General features: G+C 38.6%; 3 protein-coding genes across 3 annotated transcripts in view; 2 read left to right on the top strand and 1 right to left on the bottom strand.

Annotated features, from left to right (window-relative positions):
- LOC111584947 (ras-associated and pleckstrin homology domains-containing protein 1-like) overlaps nt 1–22,249 on the bottom strand; it is a 194,798-nt gene that overhangs the window by 130,741 nt on the left and 41,808 nt on the right. The window lies entirely within an intron of this gene.
- LOC129350081 (uncharacterized) lies at nt 1,290–13,288 on the top strand. The gene is made up of 5 exons (XM_055015549.1): nt 1,290–1,507; nt 2,702–2,825; nt 4,718–4,923; nt 6,685–6,845; nt 12,252–13,288. The coding sequence occupies exons 1-5, from the start codon at nt 1,435–1,437 to the stop codon at nt 12,348–12,350; spliced, it is 663 nt and encodes a 220-aa protein (XP_054871524.1). The 5' UTR covers nt 1,290–1,434; the 3' UTR covers nt 12,351–13,288.
- Nucleotides 20,050–21,507, top strand: LOC111582825 (trace amine-associated receptor 13c-like). The gene is made up of 2 exons (XM_023291678.3): nt 20,050–20,222; nt 20,389–21,507. The coding sequence occupies exons 1-2, from the start codon at nt 20,050–20,052 to the stop codon at nt 21,197–21,199; spliced, it is 984 nt and encodes a 327-aa protein (XP_023147446.3). The 3' UTR covers nt 21,200–21,507.

Raw genomic sequence — 22,249 nt, 5'->3', positions numbered from 1 at the left:
ACAAAATGACCAAAAAAGAACACAAAAAGAACTATAGAAACACAAAATAACCAAAATAGAACACAAAAAGAACCAGAAACACAAAATGGCCAAAATAGAACACAAAAAGAACTATAGAAACACAAAATAACCAAAATAGAACACAAAAAGAACCAGAAACACAAAATGGCCAAAATAGAACACAAAAAGAACCACAGAAACACAAAATGGCCACCATGAAAGCTGAGGTGGCATCTTTGGATCTTGAGCAGTTCCTCACCTTGTCCAGACTCTTATCTTCCCATCATTCTGGTACAAGTTGATCTTTGTCTCATGTGTCCATAGGATGTTATTCCAGAACTGCTCAGGCTCTTTTAGAGTTTTTTTTTTTTTTGGCAAACTGTAATCTGGCTCTTCACCTTGTGGTGAACCCTCTGTATTCCCTCTGCTGAAGTCTTCTCTTTTTTGTTGACTTTTACCTGCTGGACAGTGTTCTGGATCTGGTCACTGTTGTGAAGGGGTTTTCTTGATCAGGGAAAGGATTCTTCTGTCATGCACCACACTTGTTTTCTGTGGTCTTCCAGGTCTTTTGGCGTCGCTGAGCTCACCAGATCGTTTTTTCTTTTTAAGAATGTACCAAACAGTAGGTCTGGCCACATCTGTTTCTGCTCTCTCTGATGGGTTTGTTTAGATTTTTCAGCCTAATGACGGCTTCCTTCACTGATAATGATGCTCTTTGGACTTCATATTGAGAGTTGACCTCAACAGGTTCCAAATATCACACTTGAAATGAACTCTAGAGCTTTTATCTCCTCTTTGTAAATGATCCCTTTGGTCCCTTAAAAGGGTGGAGGGCTCATATAAAATGTGCTGCAATTCCTCCACCGTTCACCTGATTTGGGTGTAAATATCCTCAAATTAAAGCTGAAAGTCTGCACTTAAAGCACATCTTGATTGCTTCATTTCAAATCCATTGTGGTGGTGGCCAGAGCCCAAATGCTGAAAATGATGCCAATGTCCAAATATCTATGGACCTGACTGTACATCTTGATGATGACGAATGAAAAGCAGAAGTTATGTTTTTCCAAAAGGCCTGCTCTACATATGGCATTAATGTGTACATAACCTGTACATTCTAAAAAATTTCCACAGAGGGAAACAGCTCTGTATTTCCTGCAGCTCAGGCAGTGGTGTGATTTCAAGTGCTGCTGGTTTGTGAGAATAGAAACAGAAAAAAAAAAAGAGTAACCATTGCATGACTACTGCAGGAAAAAGTGCCACCCACAGAAAAACCAAAACAGCAGCTCAGAGTGCAGGAGCTGCACAAACACAGAAGACAGCATCGAGCTCAACCTGCAAACGGACATTTTCCAGTTTAATAAGGAGATTGTCAGTACAAGGTGCAGTGGGGCGGTTTTTAGATCTTATCTGGTTTATTTTTTTTTTATCACTGAGATGACTTTATGCAGCTTGAACATCTTTATCATCGTCACGGTTTATCTTGGCATCATCTTCAACCCAAGTCATGGTAAGATTTCACCATCTGCTGACTGAAGCAGTGGTTTACATGTTATATTTATTAACCATTCTAATAATTACCCCATGATCTGGTCAGATTTGAATGATGTGATGAGATGAACAGAACTTGCAGATCCAGTGGTCCCTCGTCTATCACGGGGGTTACGTTCTAGACCCGCGATAGACGAAAATCCGTGAAGAAGCGACCATATTTATATTATTATTTATACATATTAAGGCTTTGTACACCCTCTTCACACACCACAGAGCAACAGTATGCGCAGCGATCAGACGTCTGTGAAATGGACAAGGCCAGATGCTGAACGCTGCTGCACATGGGAGATGGATCGGATGATGCTACGGTTGCTGAGCCAATCAGAGCCCAGCGCTGTACGCTATGAGTTTTATTATGACTAAATATTCTTTTAAATATGTTTTAATTATTATCTCTTATATTTTTTATATTGTTTTAAATTTTTTAGGCTGGAAAATACTTATTTTACTGCAAAAATAATTTAAATAATGCCGCGACTGCAGAGCTGGTCACTATGACTGAACTGTTGTGCTGCAATGCACCATGGGAGTTTGGGGTGTTGGGGGTTTAAATGCCATTATTGTGGTTTATGTCAGTGTTACAGTGTTATTAGTGTTTGTGTTAAATTGTGTTTTTGTGGTTTGGTCAGCCTAGTTAGTCTGGTTAAGTGTTGTGTTGTCAGGACCGTGAGTGTGAAGTGTAGTGTGTTTGATGACTTCCTGCAGCATTTTCAATAGAGCAACTTTGTGTGTGTCAAAATAAAAGCATCTGCCTGTTTCATAGTGCATAAAAGGTAGCTATCCTTTTGCCAGCATCGTTCTTCAACACAGCTCGCCACAACAATGAATATATAAAAATGCCTATACACCGCATAATCCCACGGTAAAGTGAAAAATCCACCATACCAAATGCAATTTCAAAACCTGCGATACAGTGAGACTGCAAAAAGTGAACCGCGATCTGGCGAGGGACCACTGTATTTGTATTTCAGACACAAACTCATAGTTAGTGTATAAACAAACTTATTACTAATCTTGACATGGTTTTAAAAGAAAACAGAAAAAGTGCTGAATGAAAACATTCACCCCAGTTTTTGAACAGGATGATGAAACAAGAAACAAGCTTGATTCTGTGTTTTCCAGTACAAACTAAATCCTTTTCATTCGTCAGGTTTCAACGTGACCCAACCAGTGAATCGGACTGTGAACCCAGATCAGTCGGCTCTGATCAGCTGTGAACACGACCAACAAGCCGATGTTGTTGTTGAAGACGTTCGACTCTACAGCAAATTACCGTACGTAGCATAATGCTGTCATTAATCTTCTGAACTCCGAAACCCACCAGTCATTTACAAAAAAAACAACATTACACCATTTATGAGCCAAAAAAAGCAGATAGAGATTGGATTTTCAACTTTTCAACTGGACTTGAACGCATCATGTGTGACCTAAACTCCATGAGGAGAAATTACCACATCTAAGCATAAAATTGTGATGTTTTTTCAATATCACTTTATAAAATAAACCTTTTACACTAGATCCTATAAGAACAAATAAATAATAATTATGCGTATCTCAACTGAGAAGTCATGATGGACTGGTTCCAGATCAATACAATAAAGTCAGCAAGGCTCAGAAACAGTGAACAGAGGCGTAAGTTGTTGGAAGATACATTCAGCATGGTGAAACCTGTTTGAGAGAAAAAGTCTGGAGAGGAAACATGGAGACAGTACAAAGTCTGTAGTATTTCTTTAGAAAAAATAAAACTCTCAAACTTGAGTCAAATTCTGAGTCATTTTGGGTTATTTTGGACTTCACTGGTTAGCTTAGACAGACTTATGAGTTATTTTGGGCAATTTTTCAGTCAGTTTGGAAATGATTTGGGAGTTTTTTGGACAATTTTAAAGTAATCTGGACAAGTTTCAAATCATTATTGACAATTTTAGACTGACAGTAAAACAAAAAGCTACTGGATGAATAAATAAAGTCAGCATGGCTCAGAAACAGTGAACAGAGGAGGAAGTTGTTGGAGATCCATCCAGCATGGAGAAATATCTTTCTACTGATGATGAGCAGAGTAGAGAGAAAAAGTCTGGAAACATGGAGGCAGTTCAAAATCTGTAGTATGCCTTTCGAAAAAGAAAAAAAAACTCAAACTTGAGTCCAATTCTGAGCCATTTTGGACATGTTTTGGGTTAGCTTAGACCAACTGAGTTATTTTGGAAACTGTTACTTTTGTTGACAATTTTAAGTTACTCTGGACAACTTTCAAATAATTTTGACAATTTTAGACTGACAGTAAAATAAAAACCTACTGGATCAATAAAATAAATGATGAACAGAGGAGCAAGTTGCTGGAAGATACATATTGTTCAACAGTTTGGAGTCATCCAGACAATTTCATGTTTTCCATGAAAACTCCCACTTTTCTCCATGTGCTAACATAACTGCACAAGGTTTTCTAATCATCAATGAGCCTTTCAACACCATTAGCTAACACAATGTAGCATTAGAACACAGGAGTGATGGTTGCTGGAAATGTTCCTCTGTACCTCTATGGAGATATTCCATTAAAAATCAGCTGTTTCCAGCTACAATAGTCATTTACCACATTAACAAAGTCTACACTGGATTTATGATTCATTTAATGTTATCTTCTGATTTTCTTTCAAAAATAAGGACATTTCTAAGTGACCTCAAACTTTTGAACGGTAGTGTACATTCTACATGTTCAAAATAGTGTGAAAAAATGCAGAGTTTATAGAGTTTGTAAAACAAATTTCCAGAAAATCAGAATTATTTTTCTCTTGTTTTTATGGTTTCTGTCATTGTAACTGTCCTACTGACAGAAGGCATCTCTGAGTTCGCCCTGTTCCTTCATGTTGTTCTGGTTCCACAGAGCTGTAGGACTTTAAAAATGAACCAGAGTGAAGAAAAATAAGACAGGAACAAAAAAGAATCCCCATGAATTCACTTGGTTTAACGGTACAAAATGACCTTGTGAAGTAATGGATTTATGAATGGCTTGTTTAACCTATTCTGTCGTGGTCTCTTCATCTAACTCTTGGGGGAAAAAAACAATCAGTTTTCCAAAATGGTAAATTCTTACTTTAACTCTTTAACCAATGAGACTGTAAAGGCCGAGTGAAGCTGGTTATCCATCTAGTATTTCTTTGTTTATTCTCAGAATGGGAAAATCTTCGATCCTCTGCCAGAAAGAGAAGAAAGACTGCAAGAACATCGTCATGTATCGTGAGAGCGACAAAAAGTTCACCTTCATCCTTCTCAACATCGGACCAGAGGAGATGAAGATGACCTATGAGTGCGAGATGACGCTGAAAATAGGTGATATAGATGATACGGAGAAAGGAACACCGACCCGACTACTGCCAGGTACGTAAACAAGGTGAAACACGTCAACTCTGCTCAAAAAACTACGACAGACGGATGAAAACCAGGTCAAGTTCACACTACAGCTTTGATTTTCTAACTTTGTTTTCAGTTTAACTAGTCTGGCATCGTTTAAACCCCTAAAGCTTCATCTCTGCTCATCGAAATGACACATTCAGATGTTTTTTACTCTGAAAATACCATAAACCTACTCAATGGCAGGTTGTAATATTAAAGTATTTCACATAATTTAATAATTTTTCTCCACTAAACCTGACGAAAGTTTGTCGACTCATTGATCTGAACATCTGGTCTTCAATAGTTCAACCTGCTTTGATAGAAAAATACAAACCAGTTACATCATGGTGCAAATTTACCTTTTTGTGGAGATTTTTTGGAATTTCAGCCCTCTTTTTGGCAATTTGTGTCTGTTTGTGGTAATTTGGCTCTTTGGTGGTGATTTTGTGTCTTTTGTGGTAATTTTGCCTCTTCGGAGGTAATTTTGTGTCTGTTGGTGGTGACTTGGTGTCTTTTGTAGTAATTTATGTCCCGTTGTGCTGATTTTGTGTCTTTTGTGGTAATTTTACCACAATATGTTTGAAGATCAAGTTGCCTCACAGTCGTACTACAAATATCTGCAACGTTATTTCACTGAATCAAAACTCAAATTCAATTCTTTGTGGAAATTTTGGCCCATTTTGTGGTAATTTGTGTCTTTTTGTGGTAATTTTGTCTCTTTTTTGGTAATTTTGTGTCCGTTTGTGGTAATTTTGTGTCTTCTTGTGGAAATTTTGTGTCTTCTTGTGGAAATTTGTATCTCTTTATGGAAATTTTGCCTCTTTGGTGGTAATTTTGTGTCTCTTTGTAGAAATCCCTGCCCTTGTGGTGGTGACTGATTAAATAATACAAACCAGTTATACAATGGGGGTCAAAGGCAGAAACTGGTCAAAAGATTTCAATGTTTCTGTCCGTTACGATACTACACCAACCAGAAAACTTCTATTTTTCACCCGAAGAGGTTGAAGCTTTTTCTGTGATTTGCACCAATAGGAGCTTTAAAATGGAGAGTTTGGTGCCAGTCAAAATCTAAAATATTAAAATGACATGTTGTTGCATTAATGACCAATATTAGATCTATCAATGAGCAGGTATGATAATAAAAACACCCTGATAGCGTCCCAAATGGAAGAGTTCCATGATATTGTTACTGAGATGAAAGAAAAATCGGGATTTTCCAACTCATAGTACCTCAAATTTCTCAAAAGTGGTCCCATAAATAACTTCATCCATGACTCCACCTTCTTTAAGCCTTTAAAACTCAAAAACATTTGTTACCTCTGAGCCCAGACTTTGCATGTGGTCAACTAACATAATATTCTACACTGATATAACCTGTTACAGCTGGAGGAGGTATTTGGTGAAGTTTCATTCTGTCTGTGCTGTTATTTTCTGAGCTCTTTGTTTCGGTTTAAGGTGGATGAAAAAAAAAGACGTCACAGTTTTCTTAGCTTTGGGAATTTCTGAATCAGAATGTGATGACGCCTGTAGGGTTGTTTGACAGATTTCATCAAACTACACCCACATTACTGATGACTGCTGTACCCCGGCGCTACTTTCAGTGTTGAACTTGTCGTCCTGCCCGCATTTGTTGGGGCTTTAATTTAACTATAATGTCGACTTCCGGATTCTGCTGTCAGATTCAAGGTTTTTAGCAGGCAAACCGCTGAAGAAAAACAGGAAATAACCTCATTTTGTTACATTCAGGTCAGAAGGAAGCTGAGGAGCGATGCAGGCCTTCCTCCAACCCTCCCCTCACCCATCAGCCTCAGCCTCAGTCTGATCTGGTCCGGTGGATTCTGATTGGTCTGCTGACCCTGACGTTGCTGTACAGCTGTGTCATCACGTCCTTCTACATCAGACTCATGGTGACTATCTTGTCCTTCTCTACATCACACGTCCAGGTGTCTGTTTGCTTACCTGTCTGGGTCGGTTGAGGCAGATGACTGTCCTCACTGGGCCTGGTTCTGCTAGAATTTACCTCCTGGTACAAGAAAGTCTTTTCTTTCCACCAATATAACTAGGAAAAATGCAAATACATAATATATATTAGATTAATATCAATAGATAAAACATAAAAATACAAAAACAAAGCTAGCTCATAAAGGATGGAGGGAATCCTTGAATTTTGGGGAGTTTTCATGTATATTTTTGTTGTAATCTCGATAATTGATAATACTGTAGGGTCTATATATTTAAATTAATCAGGTTAATCTCCACAAAAAATAAAAACTATATGGTCCTACCCTTAATGTTTAAGTTGGTTAGGATAATCTGCCAATTAATATTGCTGTAAAGTGTTAGCCTTATATATAAATTAAACAGGTTAATCTCCATTATTAATAATGCCGTAATGTCTTAGCCATAACATATTAATTAGTTAGGTTTAGCTATAAAAGCAGTAATACTTTAAGGTCTTAGCCTTAATATTTAGATTGGTGTAGCTAATTTCTGTAATTAATAACACTGTAATGTCTTAGCCTTAATATTTAGTCAGGAAAATATCAGTAATTAAAAACACTGCAGATTCTTAGCCCTAATACTTACATTGATTTAGCTAATTTCCATAACTAATGACACGATAATGTCTTAGCCTTAATATTTAAATTAGGACAATATCTGTAATTAAGAATAAAGTATTTACTTAGCCTTAATATCTAAATTACTTAAACTAATCTCCATATTTAATAATACTGTAATGTCTTTCCTTTAATATTTAAATTAGCTTGGTTTATCTGCAAGTTAGAAGCAGCCCCAGATGAACCCAAGGTGGAAAACAATAATTATTAATGTTTGAAGGTCTGGACCTTAGTGGGAAAAAAAAGTGACAGATTAATAAAAGATCAGCAGGAGACAAACTGATCAATCTCAGTCACATTACAGAGGAGATAATTAATAACTCCTGTTTCTATTTTACATATTCAGTTATAGTCATGTTATTACTGAAGAAGTCTAGTAATGAATGACAGGTTCTCTGCTAGCACATGCTGCTAAAACACTACATTTAGTCTATATCAGTTCTGAGTATCGGTTATCGGTCTTTCTTGTTCACCGATAATCTGCATCAGTATCGGCCCTGAAAAATTCAGTCAACATCAGTCGATCCTGATTACACATTAAATCACAATACATCAAACAACAGCATGGAGGGAACACAGCATTGAAACAAGGTTTGATTTTTCTGCTCTGTACATATTTATTATATTATGCACTAAAATCTCAACACTGAGGAATCACTTTACCATTTTATGTCTTATTTAGGCGTCGATAACAGCTGATCTCTGGCTTTTAAACCTGAACTTATACTTATGTTCTGAATTGAGAGCAGCGTTTACCAGAACAGGGTCAAAGGAAGCTCACCTAAACCCTCCTCTGCCATTTATAGACTCATCACTTCCTCTCTGGTTTGAACTAAATAAAGGTCTAAACAGAAAGTTTCATTTTATGTCCTGTGTTTGCACATCAGAGGTGCACAAACAGCTCAGAATAATACGCTGAGTTTTGGAGTCGTGTTTTTACAGAAAACTGTAAGTCTGTGGAAGGTAACCAGACCACATCTGGAAGTCCAGTTAAAATATTCAACCCCCTGATGGAAGATGAAGTTTAGTTTACTTGTGCATTCAAAAATTTAACAAATCTGTTGTACAATGAGACATGCGCGATCAGAAAATGCATCTGTTTGTAAGTCATTTTTCACAAGCAAAGTAGGGATTTTTTTGTACAACTTCATGCACCTGAAGGTGAGAGGAGGGAAAAAGTCTAAAGACATCAAAACAACTTCTCTATCAGACCAAAGTGTCTTTTAGGCCAAGATTTATGACCCTGCACTAACATGAGTCAGGACAAGAGTCCATCTGTCTGTTTTTCCACATTAGCACACCAGTGATGATGCATTTTACATCAACTAACTAGCAAACAATCAGAGCAGCTGGAGTGAAGGAGAATAAACGAGTTGCAGAAGACAGGAGCATGGTGAAGTCTATGGTTGGAAAAGTTGCTCCAGATAATAAAGAAACTTCATGAAATAGATCACGGTCTAATGAAGAGAGGCAGCTTTGCATCGACAGTATTTGTGTAAGCAGTCACTGAGAGGAGAGGAAAAACTGAACCCCAAAACCCAGCAAAGGGGTGAAACAGGCCTGTTACATCTGAAAAATCACGAAAATTCCATCATTTATCAGAGCCAGAAACCATAAAGCCCTTGAATGTACCATGTGATGGTTTTTAGCAAAAATTTAATTTGGAAAACAGAAAGAAATCATTTGGTGTTGAATTAAAAATTTGTGATACACAGTTGCATAGAGAAATCTGAGCTTAAAACCATGACATTTCATCAAAATGACATCATTTTACATGTCTCATTTTAATAGATGGCTAAAATAAACTGTTTGCACCACATCCTATAAAAAGGAGTTTAAAGGTTGAACTGCAGGCAGTGTTTCCAGAGAGAGACTGAGAGGAAAACCAAAGCTGCTGGATGAATAAATAAAGTCAGCATGACTCAGAAACAGTGAACAGAGGAGACAGTAGTTGGAGATCCATTCAGCATGGAGAAACATCTTTCTACTGATGATGGGCAGAGTAGAGAGAAAAAGTCTGGAGGAAACATGAAGACAGAAAAACATCAATAAGAGACACAAAATAACAGAAACAAGACCTAAAACATAAAAAACCGGACATAAAACGACCCACATAACACGTAGAATGACAAAAACAAGAGAAAAAAATGACACAAAAGGGCAAAAAACAGGACAAAGTGACAGAAGACATAAAACACCACAAATTAGAATCAAAATTACAAAATGAGACAGAACACAATAAAACAAGAAGAAAACAGAGATGTGACACAAAACAACAAAACACTAGACAAATTGACAAATGAGAGACTACACGAGACAAAAAATAGACACAAAATGACAAAAAAAACAAGACAACAAATGACTCAAAATGGGAAAAAAACACAACAAAATGACACAAATGTGACACAAAACAACAAGAGATGAAGAGAGACTGAAAAGAAAAACAAGGAGCAAGTAGTTGGAGATCCATTCAGCATGGTGGAACATCTTCTAGTTGGAGATCCACCCAACATGGTGAAACACCTTCTAGTAGTTGGAGATCCATTCAGCATGGTGGAACATCTTCTAGTTGGAGATCCATCCAACATGGTGAAACACCTTCTAGTAGTTGGAGATCCATTCAGCATGGTGGAACATCTTCTAGTTGGAGATCCATCCAACATGGTGAAACACCTTCTAGTAGTTGGAGATCCATTCAGCATGGTGGAACATCTTCTAGTTGGAGATCCATCCAACATGGTGAAACACCTTCTAGTAGTTGGAGAACAATTCAGCATGGAGAAACATCTTCTAGTTGTTGGAGATCCATCCAGCATGGTGAAACATCTTCTAGTAGTTGGAGATCCATTCAGCATGGAGAAACATCTTCTAGTTGTTGGAGATCCATCCAGCATGGTGAAACATCTTCTAGTAGTTGGAGATCCATTCAGCATGGAGAAACATCTTCTAAATGGAGATCCATTCAGCATGTTGAAACATCTTCTAGTAGCTGGAGATCCATTCAGCATGGTGAAACATCTTCTAGTAGTTGGAGATCCATTCAGCATGTTGAAACATCTTCTAGTTGTTGGAGATCCATTCAGCTTGGTGGAACATCTTCTAGTAGTTGGAGATCCATTCAGCATGTTGGAACATCTAGTTGTTGGAGATCCATTCAGCTTGGTGGAACATCTTCTAGTAGTTGGAGATCCATTCAGCATGGTGGAACATCTTCTAGTAGTTGGAGATCCATTCAGCATGTTGAAACATCTTCTAGTAGTTGGAGATCCATTCAGCTTGTTGAAACATCTTCTAGTTGTTGGAGATCCATTCAGCTTGGTGGAACATCTTCTAGTAGTTGGAGATCCATTCAGCATGGAGAAACATCTTCGAATTGTTGGAGATCCATTCAGCATGATGAAACATCTTCTAGTAGTTGGAGATCCATTCAACATGGTGAAACATCTTCTAGTAGTTGGAGATCCATTCAGCATGGAGAAACATCTTCTAGTTGTTGGAGATCCATTCAGCATGGTGAAACATCTTCTAGTTGGAGATCCATCCAACATGGTGAAACACCTTCTAGTAGTTGGAGAACAATTCAGCATGGAGAAACATCTTCTAGTTGTTGGAGATCCATCCAGCATGGTGAAACATCTTCTAGTAGTTGGAGATCCATTCAGCATGGAGAAACATCTTCTAGTTGTTGGAGATCCATCCAGCATGGTGAAACATCTTCTAGTAGTTGGAGATCCATTCAGCATGGAGAAACATCTTCTAAATGGAGATCCATTCAGCATGTTGAAACATCTTCTAGTAGCTGGAGATCCATTCAGCATGGTGAAACATCTTCTAGTAGTTGGAGATCCATTCAGCATGTTGAAACATCTTCTAGTTGTTGGAGATCCATTCAGCTTGGTGGAACATCTTCTAGTAGTTGGAGATCCATTCAGCATGTTGGAACATCTAGTTGTTGGAGATCCATTCAGCTTGGTGGAACATCTTCTAGTAGTTGGAGATCCATTCAGCATGGTGGAACATCTTCTAGTAGTTGGAGATCCATTCAGCATGTTGAAACATCTTCTAGTAGTTGGAGATCCATTCAGCTTGTTGAAACATCTTCTAGTTGTTGGAGATCCATTCAGCTTGGTGGAACATCTTCTAGTAGTTGGAGATCCATTCAGCATGGAGAAACATCTTCGAATTGTTGGAGATCCATTCAGCATGATGAAACATCTTCTAGTAGTTGGAGATCCATTCAACATGGTGAAACATCTTCTAGTAGTTGGAGATCCATTCAGCATGGAGAAACATCTTCTAGTTGTTGGAGATCCATTCAGCATGGTGAAACATCTTCTAGTTGGAGATCCATCCAGCTTGGTGGAACATCTTCTAGTTGTTGGTCCATTCAGCATGGTGAAACATCTTTCTACAGATGATGAGCAGATTAGAGAGGAAAAGTCTGAAGGGCTGTAGAAATAGTTGAACATCAACAGAATGTTGAGACAAAAAAAAAACTCAAAGAGACAAAAAAGAGCACAAATAAGGCACAAAACTGCAAAAAAAACCACACAAAACAGCACAAACAAGACATAACATGACCAAAACAACACAGAAAACAATGAAAGAGAGAAATAACAACTCCCTCTAATGAAATGTGCTATATAAAGTCTGATCTCTAACTCCCGCTGTTACTTTTGTGTTCTTGTGTTACAGAAAAGTGACGACAGAGAGGAGTGTGAGAACTCCACCTATGTGGAAATGAGGACAGCTCCTCGTCAAAGGAATGCAGATTTCAGTGCTTACAGCGGGTAGATCGGTTATCCATCTCCACCGCTGGAGCCATGATGAATGTAAACTAACGGAAAACATGGACTCTGAAAGTGTGGATGGTCAGGTTTTACCTCTTCATCCACAATATTTAAAATGTACTACTGAAGATAGACAGCAGAGGGAGACAAAGACTGCATAAAGAGACCACACTGTCCTCTGCTGCACAGCTGTTCATCTTTGGAGGAAAAATGCAATCTAATACAATAAATGTAGCATGGTTCAAAAACAGTGAACAGAGGAGCAGGTTGTTGGAGATTCATTCAGCATGGTGAAACATCTTTCTACAGAAGATGAACAGAGTAGAGAGGAAGAGTCTGGAGAGGTTGGAATCATGGAAAGAGATAAACCTCTATACTATGAGGAGACCAACATTGTTTTAGTTTTGGCAACACCTGTGGACACCAGTGGGACTCAACATTGGGCTTAAAGGTGTCCAAAAGAGTCAAGAAATGTCCAAAATGACTCAAAGGTGGTAATCTCAAACTAAGTTTCAGTCATTTTAGACACGTTTCAAGTGATTTTGGACATTTATTATGGTTTTTTTTTGGACAATTCTTGAGTCGTTTTCAACAAATTTATATTATTTGAGACAAGTTTTAAATAGTTTTGAACAATTTTATGTACTGGATCAATAAAATAAATGTAGCACAGTTCAAAAACAGTATACAGAGGTTGTACAAAGTTGTTTGAGATACATTCAGCATGGTGAAACATCTTTCTACAGCTGATGAGCAGAGTAGAGAGGAAAACACAGTTACTAGAGGCTGTAAATATATAAATAGTGAGAAATATAAAGTATGTAGCGCCACCATTATTACCCAATGTTGGTAACACCTGTGGACTCTTGGAAACATGTTGTACTTGTTAATTCCAGGTTTTTCAATTGTGAAATAAATATTCAAAGACTTTTTAATTTTCAATTTTTCTTCTCTTATGGATCAGTTTCCATAGAGGCTGGAGAGCTAAAAAAAAATTTAAATAATAATAGTTCAGAGGGTTAATTTAACTGAAGACCCTCCAGCCTCTTGGCTGATGGTGGACTTGGCAGTAGCTGTATTTGCCATCACATTTATTGATATAAATGCGACTACTCTTGATTTCTGAATGTTCTGTTGTCCTTGTATGTTTTTATGCCCCATAAAGAACAAATTACAGCCCAGTGTAGGCACAGCAGGTAATGATTCAAGGTCTTCCACAGCAAATGCATGTCGGTACACATATATCACCCACTGTATTCCCCGTATGGATAACAAAAGAGAAGCAGTTTGTATTTTTGATGTAATACTGACAGTGGACAGGAGAGGGAGCTTCACATCCTTCAGTATTTCAGCTCCATGCCGTAGAAAACAAACCGTGTAGAGTTAACATTGACCTGAGAAGGTTTATTATTCATCTGAAGTCAGTTTGACTAAAGATGAACCCATATCTTGGATAAACCTTGACTTTAGTCACCTCTGAATACTTTAAAACTGTCAGAATCAAAAGAATGTAACTGTAACGTAAATAATTTAACATTTACTGAACATTTACTGGGAGTCAACTCCAAACTAAGTCGTCAGTGTTTCTGCATTTTGTTCAAAAAGTGGAATGTGAACTTCACAGACAGCAGTTTGTGTGTCACAGTTTAACAACCAACATGTAGGTCATCTAGAAACTGCAGCTGACTGGTCTGTGTTTTAGTCCTCAATAGTTCTGGTTCTGGAGGATCCATCCATCCATTACCTATACACCGCTTAATCCTCATTAGGGTCGCGGGGGGCTGGAGTCTATCCCAACTGACTGAGGGTGAAGACAGAGGACACCTGGACAAGTCTGTCGCAGGGCTACACATACACACAAACAATCACACTCACATTCACACCTACGGACAATTTAGAATAATCAGTTAACCTCAGGATGTTTTTGGACTGTGGGAGGAAGCTGGAGAACCCAGAGAAAACCCATGCATGCACAGGGAGAACATGCAAACTATCTATCTATTTAGCGTTCTAGCTATCTATCTATCTATCGTTCTATCTATCTATCCATCTATCTATCTATCTATCTATTTATCTATCTATCAACAGGGTTTTAACTTCTTCAGGAAAAAGAATCTCAAATTATAAATTGTGTGAGTGTCACAATGGTGTCTATTCGATCATTCTGGTATCTTCTGTGTGTAAAAATGATCCTTTCATTGTGTAGAAGTTGTTCTAACCAACCACTGATCACACATGCTGATATGAGCCTTGAAAGTTTACCCAGAATGCACCTTTTAAAATTTTTCTCTGGAGAATTACCAGAAAACAGAAACACATCTAGGGTACCATTGATTGTTTCTATGACTCTACATCATAGACATTAAACTGCTGCAGTTTTACTGTTCACACTATTATGCATCCCATAATACTGATGCTCAAAGCTCGTTAGACAGAACGTGGATATGTACGGATGGAACGTATGTGGACCAGGTTCTGTTGCGTGGTGTTCAGGAAGGCAGAACCATAGTTGGGTAAAGAACTGTGTCTGGGCCAGAACTTTGAACTGTTGGACTTCCGCAGAGGAAAACCTCGTTCATCTTTAGTTTGAGCAGAGAAAAGAGTTTCAACCAATCACATGAGGACTTTTATTAGACACAGAATCTATGATACATCCCATAATGTTGATGCTCACAGTTATTTAAAGAAAAAATGAACAAAAAACAAATTTATTCTTTAGACTGTGACACCTGGATGGATGTAAAACTGATTTGGTGTCAGTTTTTACCAGAACTCAGATTTGTTTCTCCTCCTAAATGTCATAGTTCTATCTGCTGGACTGATGAAGTTCTGAGGGTCAGAAATGATGGAAAAAGTCCATTAAAAAGTGATAAATCTGGACCCACCTCTATGGACTTCAAGGACCTGGAACTCTGGAATTATTCACAGTATGAAGGTAGAACTCTGATCATTAATAAAGTTACTGGAGATGAAGAACCACATGATTCTGAGGTGGTCAGAGGGGAAACTGTTTTCCAGGTTTGGTTGACTTCACAGTGAATGACCCATTTTCATTTTTTAGCGATTGATTAATGAGAAACTGGTGCATCTTACTCATGATTGACGTATTTTGTGTGTTTCTGTCTTAGCTGTTGGTTTGCATCCAGTTCCTGTTTTTACACTCTGTGAAGGTGTAAATGAATAATCTGAATGCAGTGTCTATGTGCAATGAGAACCAACAGAAAGGGGCAGGTGAGGTGAAGGGTGTGTAGCCTGGTTACGTTTCTGTCAGTGCAGTCAATAAGCATGCAATCCTGGACATCTAGTTTACACAGTCTTTACAATATCAGGCACAGGTCATAAGAAAAACGCAGATTATAAGTATACAAACTATACGTTAGGTTACAAAAACAAGAAGGATCTTAAAGAACTGTGTGTTATGAAATCTGACCGTTGCTGTCTATTATCAAGAGAGACACAAAGTTTAGACTTCGTAACTCAGTAACAAAAACATTGCAGGTTGCATCACGTTCACTTTGTTGTCTCCTCAAGAAGGTTGCATCATGTGTTGATGTGTGTTTTTTACACGGTATGTTCACAGTGGAACATAAGTTTTTGTTCACACCTCTGATTGGGCTGAGGCCACAGAGACAAGAGTTTGCAGTCAGCTGGTGATTAACACAAGAAGGTGTGAATCCTCGATGCTTCAGAGGAGGGTCATTAACTGGATGTTTGTCTTGTTAAGCGGCTGAAATAAATCCGGTCTCCTGGGTTTTGGACTGTCATGCAGAATGTATGCATGTGTAAAAGAGAGAATGGAATGAAAAGAAGAGCACATTGTGATGATTTGATGCATAACACACCACAGCATGGTGACATCTTCAGCCTCGAGAGTCTTTCTAAACAAAATTTAAAAATATGAATCACTTAATTTTATACAAAATATAAAGTCATCCTGCACCTTAGCAGCTTCCAAAGGTGAATCATGAAGTCAGCCAAAGGTGAACGAAATGTTCCACAGAGCCCTGAGTGACCCTTCCTGCAGCCTGATTAGTCTAAATGAATCCTAAATTATCATGAAAAGTTAGTATTTGCAGCACATGAAATCACTGTAACCTGGTGCAGCAGCATAGGAACTATTGAGGAATAAAACACAGACCAGTTAGCTGTTTATAGATGTTAGCAGGTGTCAGCCAGAAGTGATTCCATAAAAAGCCTGGAGTGACTGACAATGTCCATAAAATCTGCTCATGTACTACTTTATGTTGTATGTTCCATGTACCTATCGCAATCAAACATTTGCCTGTAAAAGCTCTACAATTCCCATCATTATTTTGGTGAAAACATTAAGTACTACTACAGGACGGTGCAAACATGAAACATGGAATATGTATAAAATCCAGAGCAGCTCCTCTTACTGCAAGCCACCATCCAGATCGGGGTGTTGAAACCGAGAATGTTAGCCTTATATTTTACCATTTATTAATGTCTGTGAGGTTGGGCTGTACTATCATGTCCATAACGATAATAACAATTATTGTGATCAATGCTGAAATCATGACCGTTTGTCAGGATTCTTTAAAAACTTTTGAGACAAAATGTTTCTAGTGCACTTATACATTTAATGTTGTGCTACAGTCCTGCTATTGTGTAAATCTTTGCATCACAGTAAAACTTCATCTAAATGCACTGTATCTCATTAATGTGAAATGTAAATCTATAATTAGTTTGGTTTTTACATGATTTGCACCTTGGTTGCTGAGCTGTGATGCACAAACTGCTGTTTGTAAAGTCTAAACTCCACTTTTTGTCCATCAGTTTGAACAAAATGTAGAAACACCAACAACTTCCTTGACATGATCTCAGTTAGTTAGGAGACAACTGCAAGGACATATTCAGTAAACATTAAATGCAGTAAATTGCACCCCACAGTCTCCATTATGCTGGGCCAATTCAAAATTGTGAAAACATGGGTGTGTCCATGGGTAGTTTGTTCTTCAAGCCACCACAAAATAATGGATGAAACCCGGAAGGCTGTTGATGGAGTGTGACACCAGAAATTCTTAGACTGATGGGAATTTGTTTGGATGACAGCATTCTGAACGATCAATCAACCAGTCCACCTGGACACTGCAGTCCTAGAGTTGACTTCCAAATCATTCAGGTTAGTGTGGAATGCTAAAAGCCTAACCTGTAATCTACAGAATACACAGTGTGCTTATTTTATGAAGTAACCTAGACAATATACTGAAATTGCAGACCTTACATTTGTTTTGTTGGCATGTAGTCACTTTACCCTCAGAGCTGTAAGAGACACATTAATGGAAAATATGCCATAATAATCCTTAAGTGTCATTTATCAAAGTATTTGAATAGTGACCCTTCTCAATAGTACATCTATTGTCTTTGTGATATGTCTGTTCTACTTTAACTCCTGTCTAAACCCCAACACTTACAGAGCAAGATGTCCCATCCACTGCAAGTGCTGCATTAGCACTGGGAGTAGAGTATCAATAGACAAGGAGATGATTTTATCAGGGATTGCAGCCAAATTTAAATCAGTGTGGTTGTTGATGTTTATAGGTGGAATGCCTGAACATTTTTAATGCACCTCTCAATCCATATGTCAGAAAACTGCAACATAACAGATGCTGTGAGCAGGTAACTCAGATTTGTGTGCAAGCAGACAGTTGCTGAATAAGAAGAATCATCATTTTTATTCAGCTCATCCATACTAAATGTACATGAGGCTTGATGGGAAAGTTCTCACACTGTTCTTAGTGCATGTGCACAGAACACGTCATGGTCACGCATGCACAACATGTGTGAACACTAACTGTCATGATTCAGGATGCTGCGTGACACTGTGTTACCATCAACAGGATGTTTGTTACTTGCATATTTCAGACTACTGGCAGGCGCAGAGAGCAAACATCACATTCTTTGCCTGTCACCGGCTGAGATGATCCAAACTTCATGTGGAGGATCATCATGGGGACCAGATGAGTGTCTGCAGCTACCATCAAGAGAAGAAACAGCAGCTAACAGTGGAAACGGCAGTCTCCAAGACTGGAGTACAAGCGTGTGGTCAGGAGCACACTTCCTGTTTTCTTTAACATCCATGTGGTTGTGTACCAAGCATTCATCCCCAATGGTTGGAATGTCAAGGCAGTTCAATTGTAACATTCTGAGGCATCAGACAGAAAACATTCGGGGGGAACAAACACTTCAACTGTGGTACAATAACATGTGGGTGTTTTGACACAGCGCAATAATGACAACCGGGTACGTTGCCTAAAAAAACAACTGTTGCTCTCCAGCCGCCCATCCTGCCACATGTCTTAATGTGGTTTCTGGCTTTTCCTCCTCAAAATGAAATTCAAGTTGAAGGGTTGTCATGTTGACAGTTGAGAAGATTCAGCTCCTGTCATGATGATGTTTCAAACATGTAAAGAATTAGAAATCCAGGGAGCATTGCAAGTGCTGCAGAAGCACTGGGAGCAGAGAATAAATGCACAAGGAGGTGATTTTAACATGGATGGGAGCCAAATTTAAATCAGTGCGGTTGTTGATGTTTACAGGTGAAATACCTGAACGTTTCTAATGCACCTCTCAATCCAAACATCAGAAATGTAATGTTCTTAGTAACCCTGTTGACTGGCAAGTCACTGACAAATTTGTTCTTGAGTGTTGTGTGACCGGCTGATTAGCCATCATGCCATACAGCTTTGGGGGAACTAATGATTGGGTTGGCCATTGCAGCAGGGGGTTCAAATCAATTGACGGACGTAGCTCCAGTATACTCCTGAACACTCCTGGACAGGTATGCACGGTGCAGCACGCAAAACACTGGTAAGCTTTAGATTTTCTATTAATATTGTTTCTCCTTTTAAGACCAGTCTTTTGTGGGTGCAGTGCCGAGTCCGCTGACAGTGTCCCGGTTTATCGGCGGCGTCATGCACGTGTAGGGTCGGACAGCCGAGGTAACCAAAATGTTTGTCTATGCTTATCGTTATTGTTCTGTTGCTTGATTGTGGTTAAACATTTCTTTGATTCATTACAGTTTTGCCTCTGTTGCCTTGTCTTTTTGCTTGTTTATTTTGTTGTTTCTTTCTTTTAGTTTGTAGTCGTTTTGCCTAGTTTTGTATCAGTCTGCTTGGTTCGAGTTTAGTTTCGTTTTCTCCCCGTGTGTGTTTATCCTTATGTTGTCGTGGCTGTGTTCTCTGGCTCAGTAATCAGGTTTCTCCCCTCCATAGCTGCATAGGGCCTGTGTGACCTCCATTTCTAATAACTGCGTTTATATTAACATTAGTGTGTGTTGTGTGCTGAACATATTTTTGTATCAGAATAAAATTGGATTTATATTTTTCTATACACGCTTCTGTATTCATTTGTGCACGTACCTGTGTTTAGTAGGGGAAACCCTCTGTTGAGAGGCAGGACTTTTAACATTCTTAGGGTGAAAGTCCCTAGGTGGCGTTGTCAGTTCCGTGTTAAAAGAAACCAGAAGACCCTCACAAGTCCTAACTTGGTTACAGTTGCAACAAAGTCAATGACTTTTGAATGTAGGGAGATGGCAAATATTGTGGTATGATGAAAGACATGGACATTGACATAATTCTCTATGGGCCACAAAAAACAGTATCATAGGTGCGGAGGAAGAAACAGAAGAGATAAATCTGCCGTATGACCAAACAACCACCACATCTCAGCAGCTTCTCTTCATGTCAGTGATGGAGGAACCTGAACTCTGCTTTCCACAGCTCTTCAACTCCTCCTGCAGGAGGATGAAGCGTTCTCACTCTGAAGCAATGCTGGTTCACATCCTGCTGTCCTGCATCTCTCTACTCACTGTGATTCTCAACCTCCTGGTCATCATCTCCATCTCACACTTCAGGTAGAAAAATATTTATTCTACTTATGCCAGTAACTGATGTGTAGAAATGAATAATTCATGCAAAGAAAATGTTTTTGAAGAGACAATGTTCTGCTCTGTTTGCTTCTATCTGACTGATCATTTCCTGATAAATAATGATGAATCTTTTGCTGTTCTCCCTCCACAGGAAGCTCCACACTCCCACCAACCTCCTCCTCCTCTCTCTGGCTGTTTCTGATGTCTTCGTGGGTCTCCTCATGTTCTTTCAAATTGTGCTTATAGACGGCTGCTGGTTCCTCGGTGACTTCATGTGCACTCTGTATCAGTATCTAGCATACATCATCACCTCAGCCTCAATAGGAACCATGGTGATGATATCGATTGACCGCTACGTGGCCGTTTGTTACCCTCTGCATTACTGTATTCAAATCACACAACAAAGAGTTCAAATCTGTGTGTGTCTGTGCTGGATCAGTTCTGCAATCTTTCAAACTCTGGTTCTGAAGGACGCCCTGAAGCAGCCAGGCAGGTACAACTCCTGTGTTGGAGAGTGTGCCATTGTCACTGACTACATTAGTGGACTTGCAGATGTTATTTTTTCCTTCATTGTTCCTATTACAATCATCATAGTTCTGTATGTGAGAGTGTTTGTGGTGGCTGTGTCTCAGGCTCATGCCATGCATTCTCAGCTTGTACCAACCAAGCACTCAGTTACAGCAACTGTTCAGAAATCTGAACTGAAAGCAGCCAGGACTCTTGGTGTTGTTGTAGTTGTGTTTATAATATGTATGTGCCCATATTACTGTGTTGCCCTCACAGGCCAAGAAACGCTTCTCAATAGTAAATCTACTGCCTTTGTGATATGTCTGTTCTACTTTAACTCCTGTCTGAACCCCATCATCTACGCCTTCTTGTACCCCTGGTTCAGAAGATCAGTCAAGCTCATTGTTACACTTCAGATACTGCAGCCTGCCTCCCGTGAGGCCAAGATGCTGTAGAGTCACAGAAAACTGCACTTGGCAGTATTAAGTCACTGAATAACAGATTTAAAGTTCTGGTAACATTTGTATGAATGATTTGCACATACAGATGGATCCAGATTGTGCACATGATACTATAATATGTGTATAAGTATAATGTTGCCAAAGCACCACCTCTCTTCAGGATGTAAAACACAAGCATTATCGGGCACAACCATCGCAGGTCTTCTGAAAACTGAATTTTTTCCTGTTCTTCACAGATCAGTCAGGCATGGCGCCACGGTTGCGTCAAGGAGTGCAGAATGTTTTTGTGTACTTGCAGAATCTTGTGAAAATGGTTTGTTTCTGGAAAATTGTTAAATGAGACTAGAATAAAAACATTTTGAAGAAACATCACAATTGCATACATAGACTTTGCTATTTCTCTGAACAGAACCACACATCACATTTGATCATTTTCAGGACTGTCGGAAAGTTGAAAATCTAACTACTCCTTCTGTTTCTACAATTTCTTTCTCTGATAAATTGTGTAATTTTGGAGATTTCTTTCAACAAAACATGGCCTTCAAACCTGGGTCTGCATGGTTAACAGAACTTCACAGTCTCACAGAAATATTACAAAATGACAAAATGATTACTATTGATATATTTTTTAATCTGCAAATGTAAGATAAAAAAGAAAACAACACAACATAGATTATAAAACACAAAATGAGACCCGGAAATAAGACTCAAACAACATAAAATGGACATCAAAGACTATTAAATTTATATAAGTAAGGTGAGCAGATGCCGACACTCATAAATTTATCTCTGTGTCTGCAGTCTACAATGGCTGCGTCAAAATGCATCACAACATGTACAGGGTGTTTGTTATCTATCATGGTTGCTTTCATGTGTAATATAAGAGTTTATGTAAGATTATTTTTCCACATATTGCTGTCAGATTTCCTGAAAGCACATTCAGTTCAGCAGTCTCTGTCTCATCAAAACCCTCCCAGCTGCTTTCCTCAGTAACTGACAAATAAATTGGAAGCATATTAGCTATGAAACTAGAAATAAGCCTAA

The sequence above is a fragment of the Amphiprion ocellaris genome, chromosome 11 (assembly GCF_022539595.1).
Source record: "Amphiprion ocellaris isolate individual 3 ecotype Okinawa chromosome 11, ASM2253959v1, whole genome shotgun sequence".
NCBI classification, from domain to species: Eukaryota; Metazoa; Chordata; class Actinopteri; family Pomacentridae; genus Amphiprion; species Amphiprion ocellaris.
The sequence above is the reverse complement of the archived record's forward strand: the minus strand, read 5'-3'. Positions and strand labels throughout refer to the sequence as shown.

Coding starts and splice junctions, on each gene's coding strand:
- LOC129350081 (XM_055015549.1), top strand. CDS start 1,435: ATGACTTTATGCAGCTTGAACATCTTTATCATCGTCACGGTTTATCTT. Junction 2,826..4,717: donor CGACTCTACAGCAAATTACC/GTACGTAGCATA, acceptor GTTTATTCTCAG/AATGGGAAAATCTTCGATCC. Junction 6,846..12,251: donor CCTTCTACATCAGACTCATG/GTGACTATCTTG, acceptor CTTGTGTTACAG/AAAAGTGACGACAGAGAGGA.
- LOC111582825 (XM_023291678.3), top strand. CDS start 20,050: ATGTCAGTGATGGAGGAACCTGAACTCTGCTTTCCACAGCTCTTCAAC. Junction 20,223..20,388: donor ATCTCCATCTCACACTTCAG/GTAGAAAAATAT, acceptor CTCCCTCCACAG/GAAGCTCCACACTCCCACCA.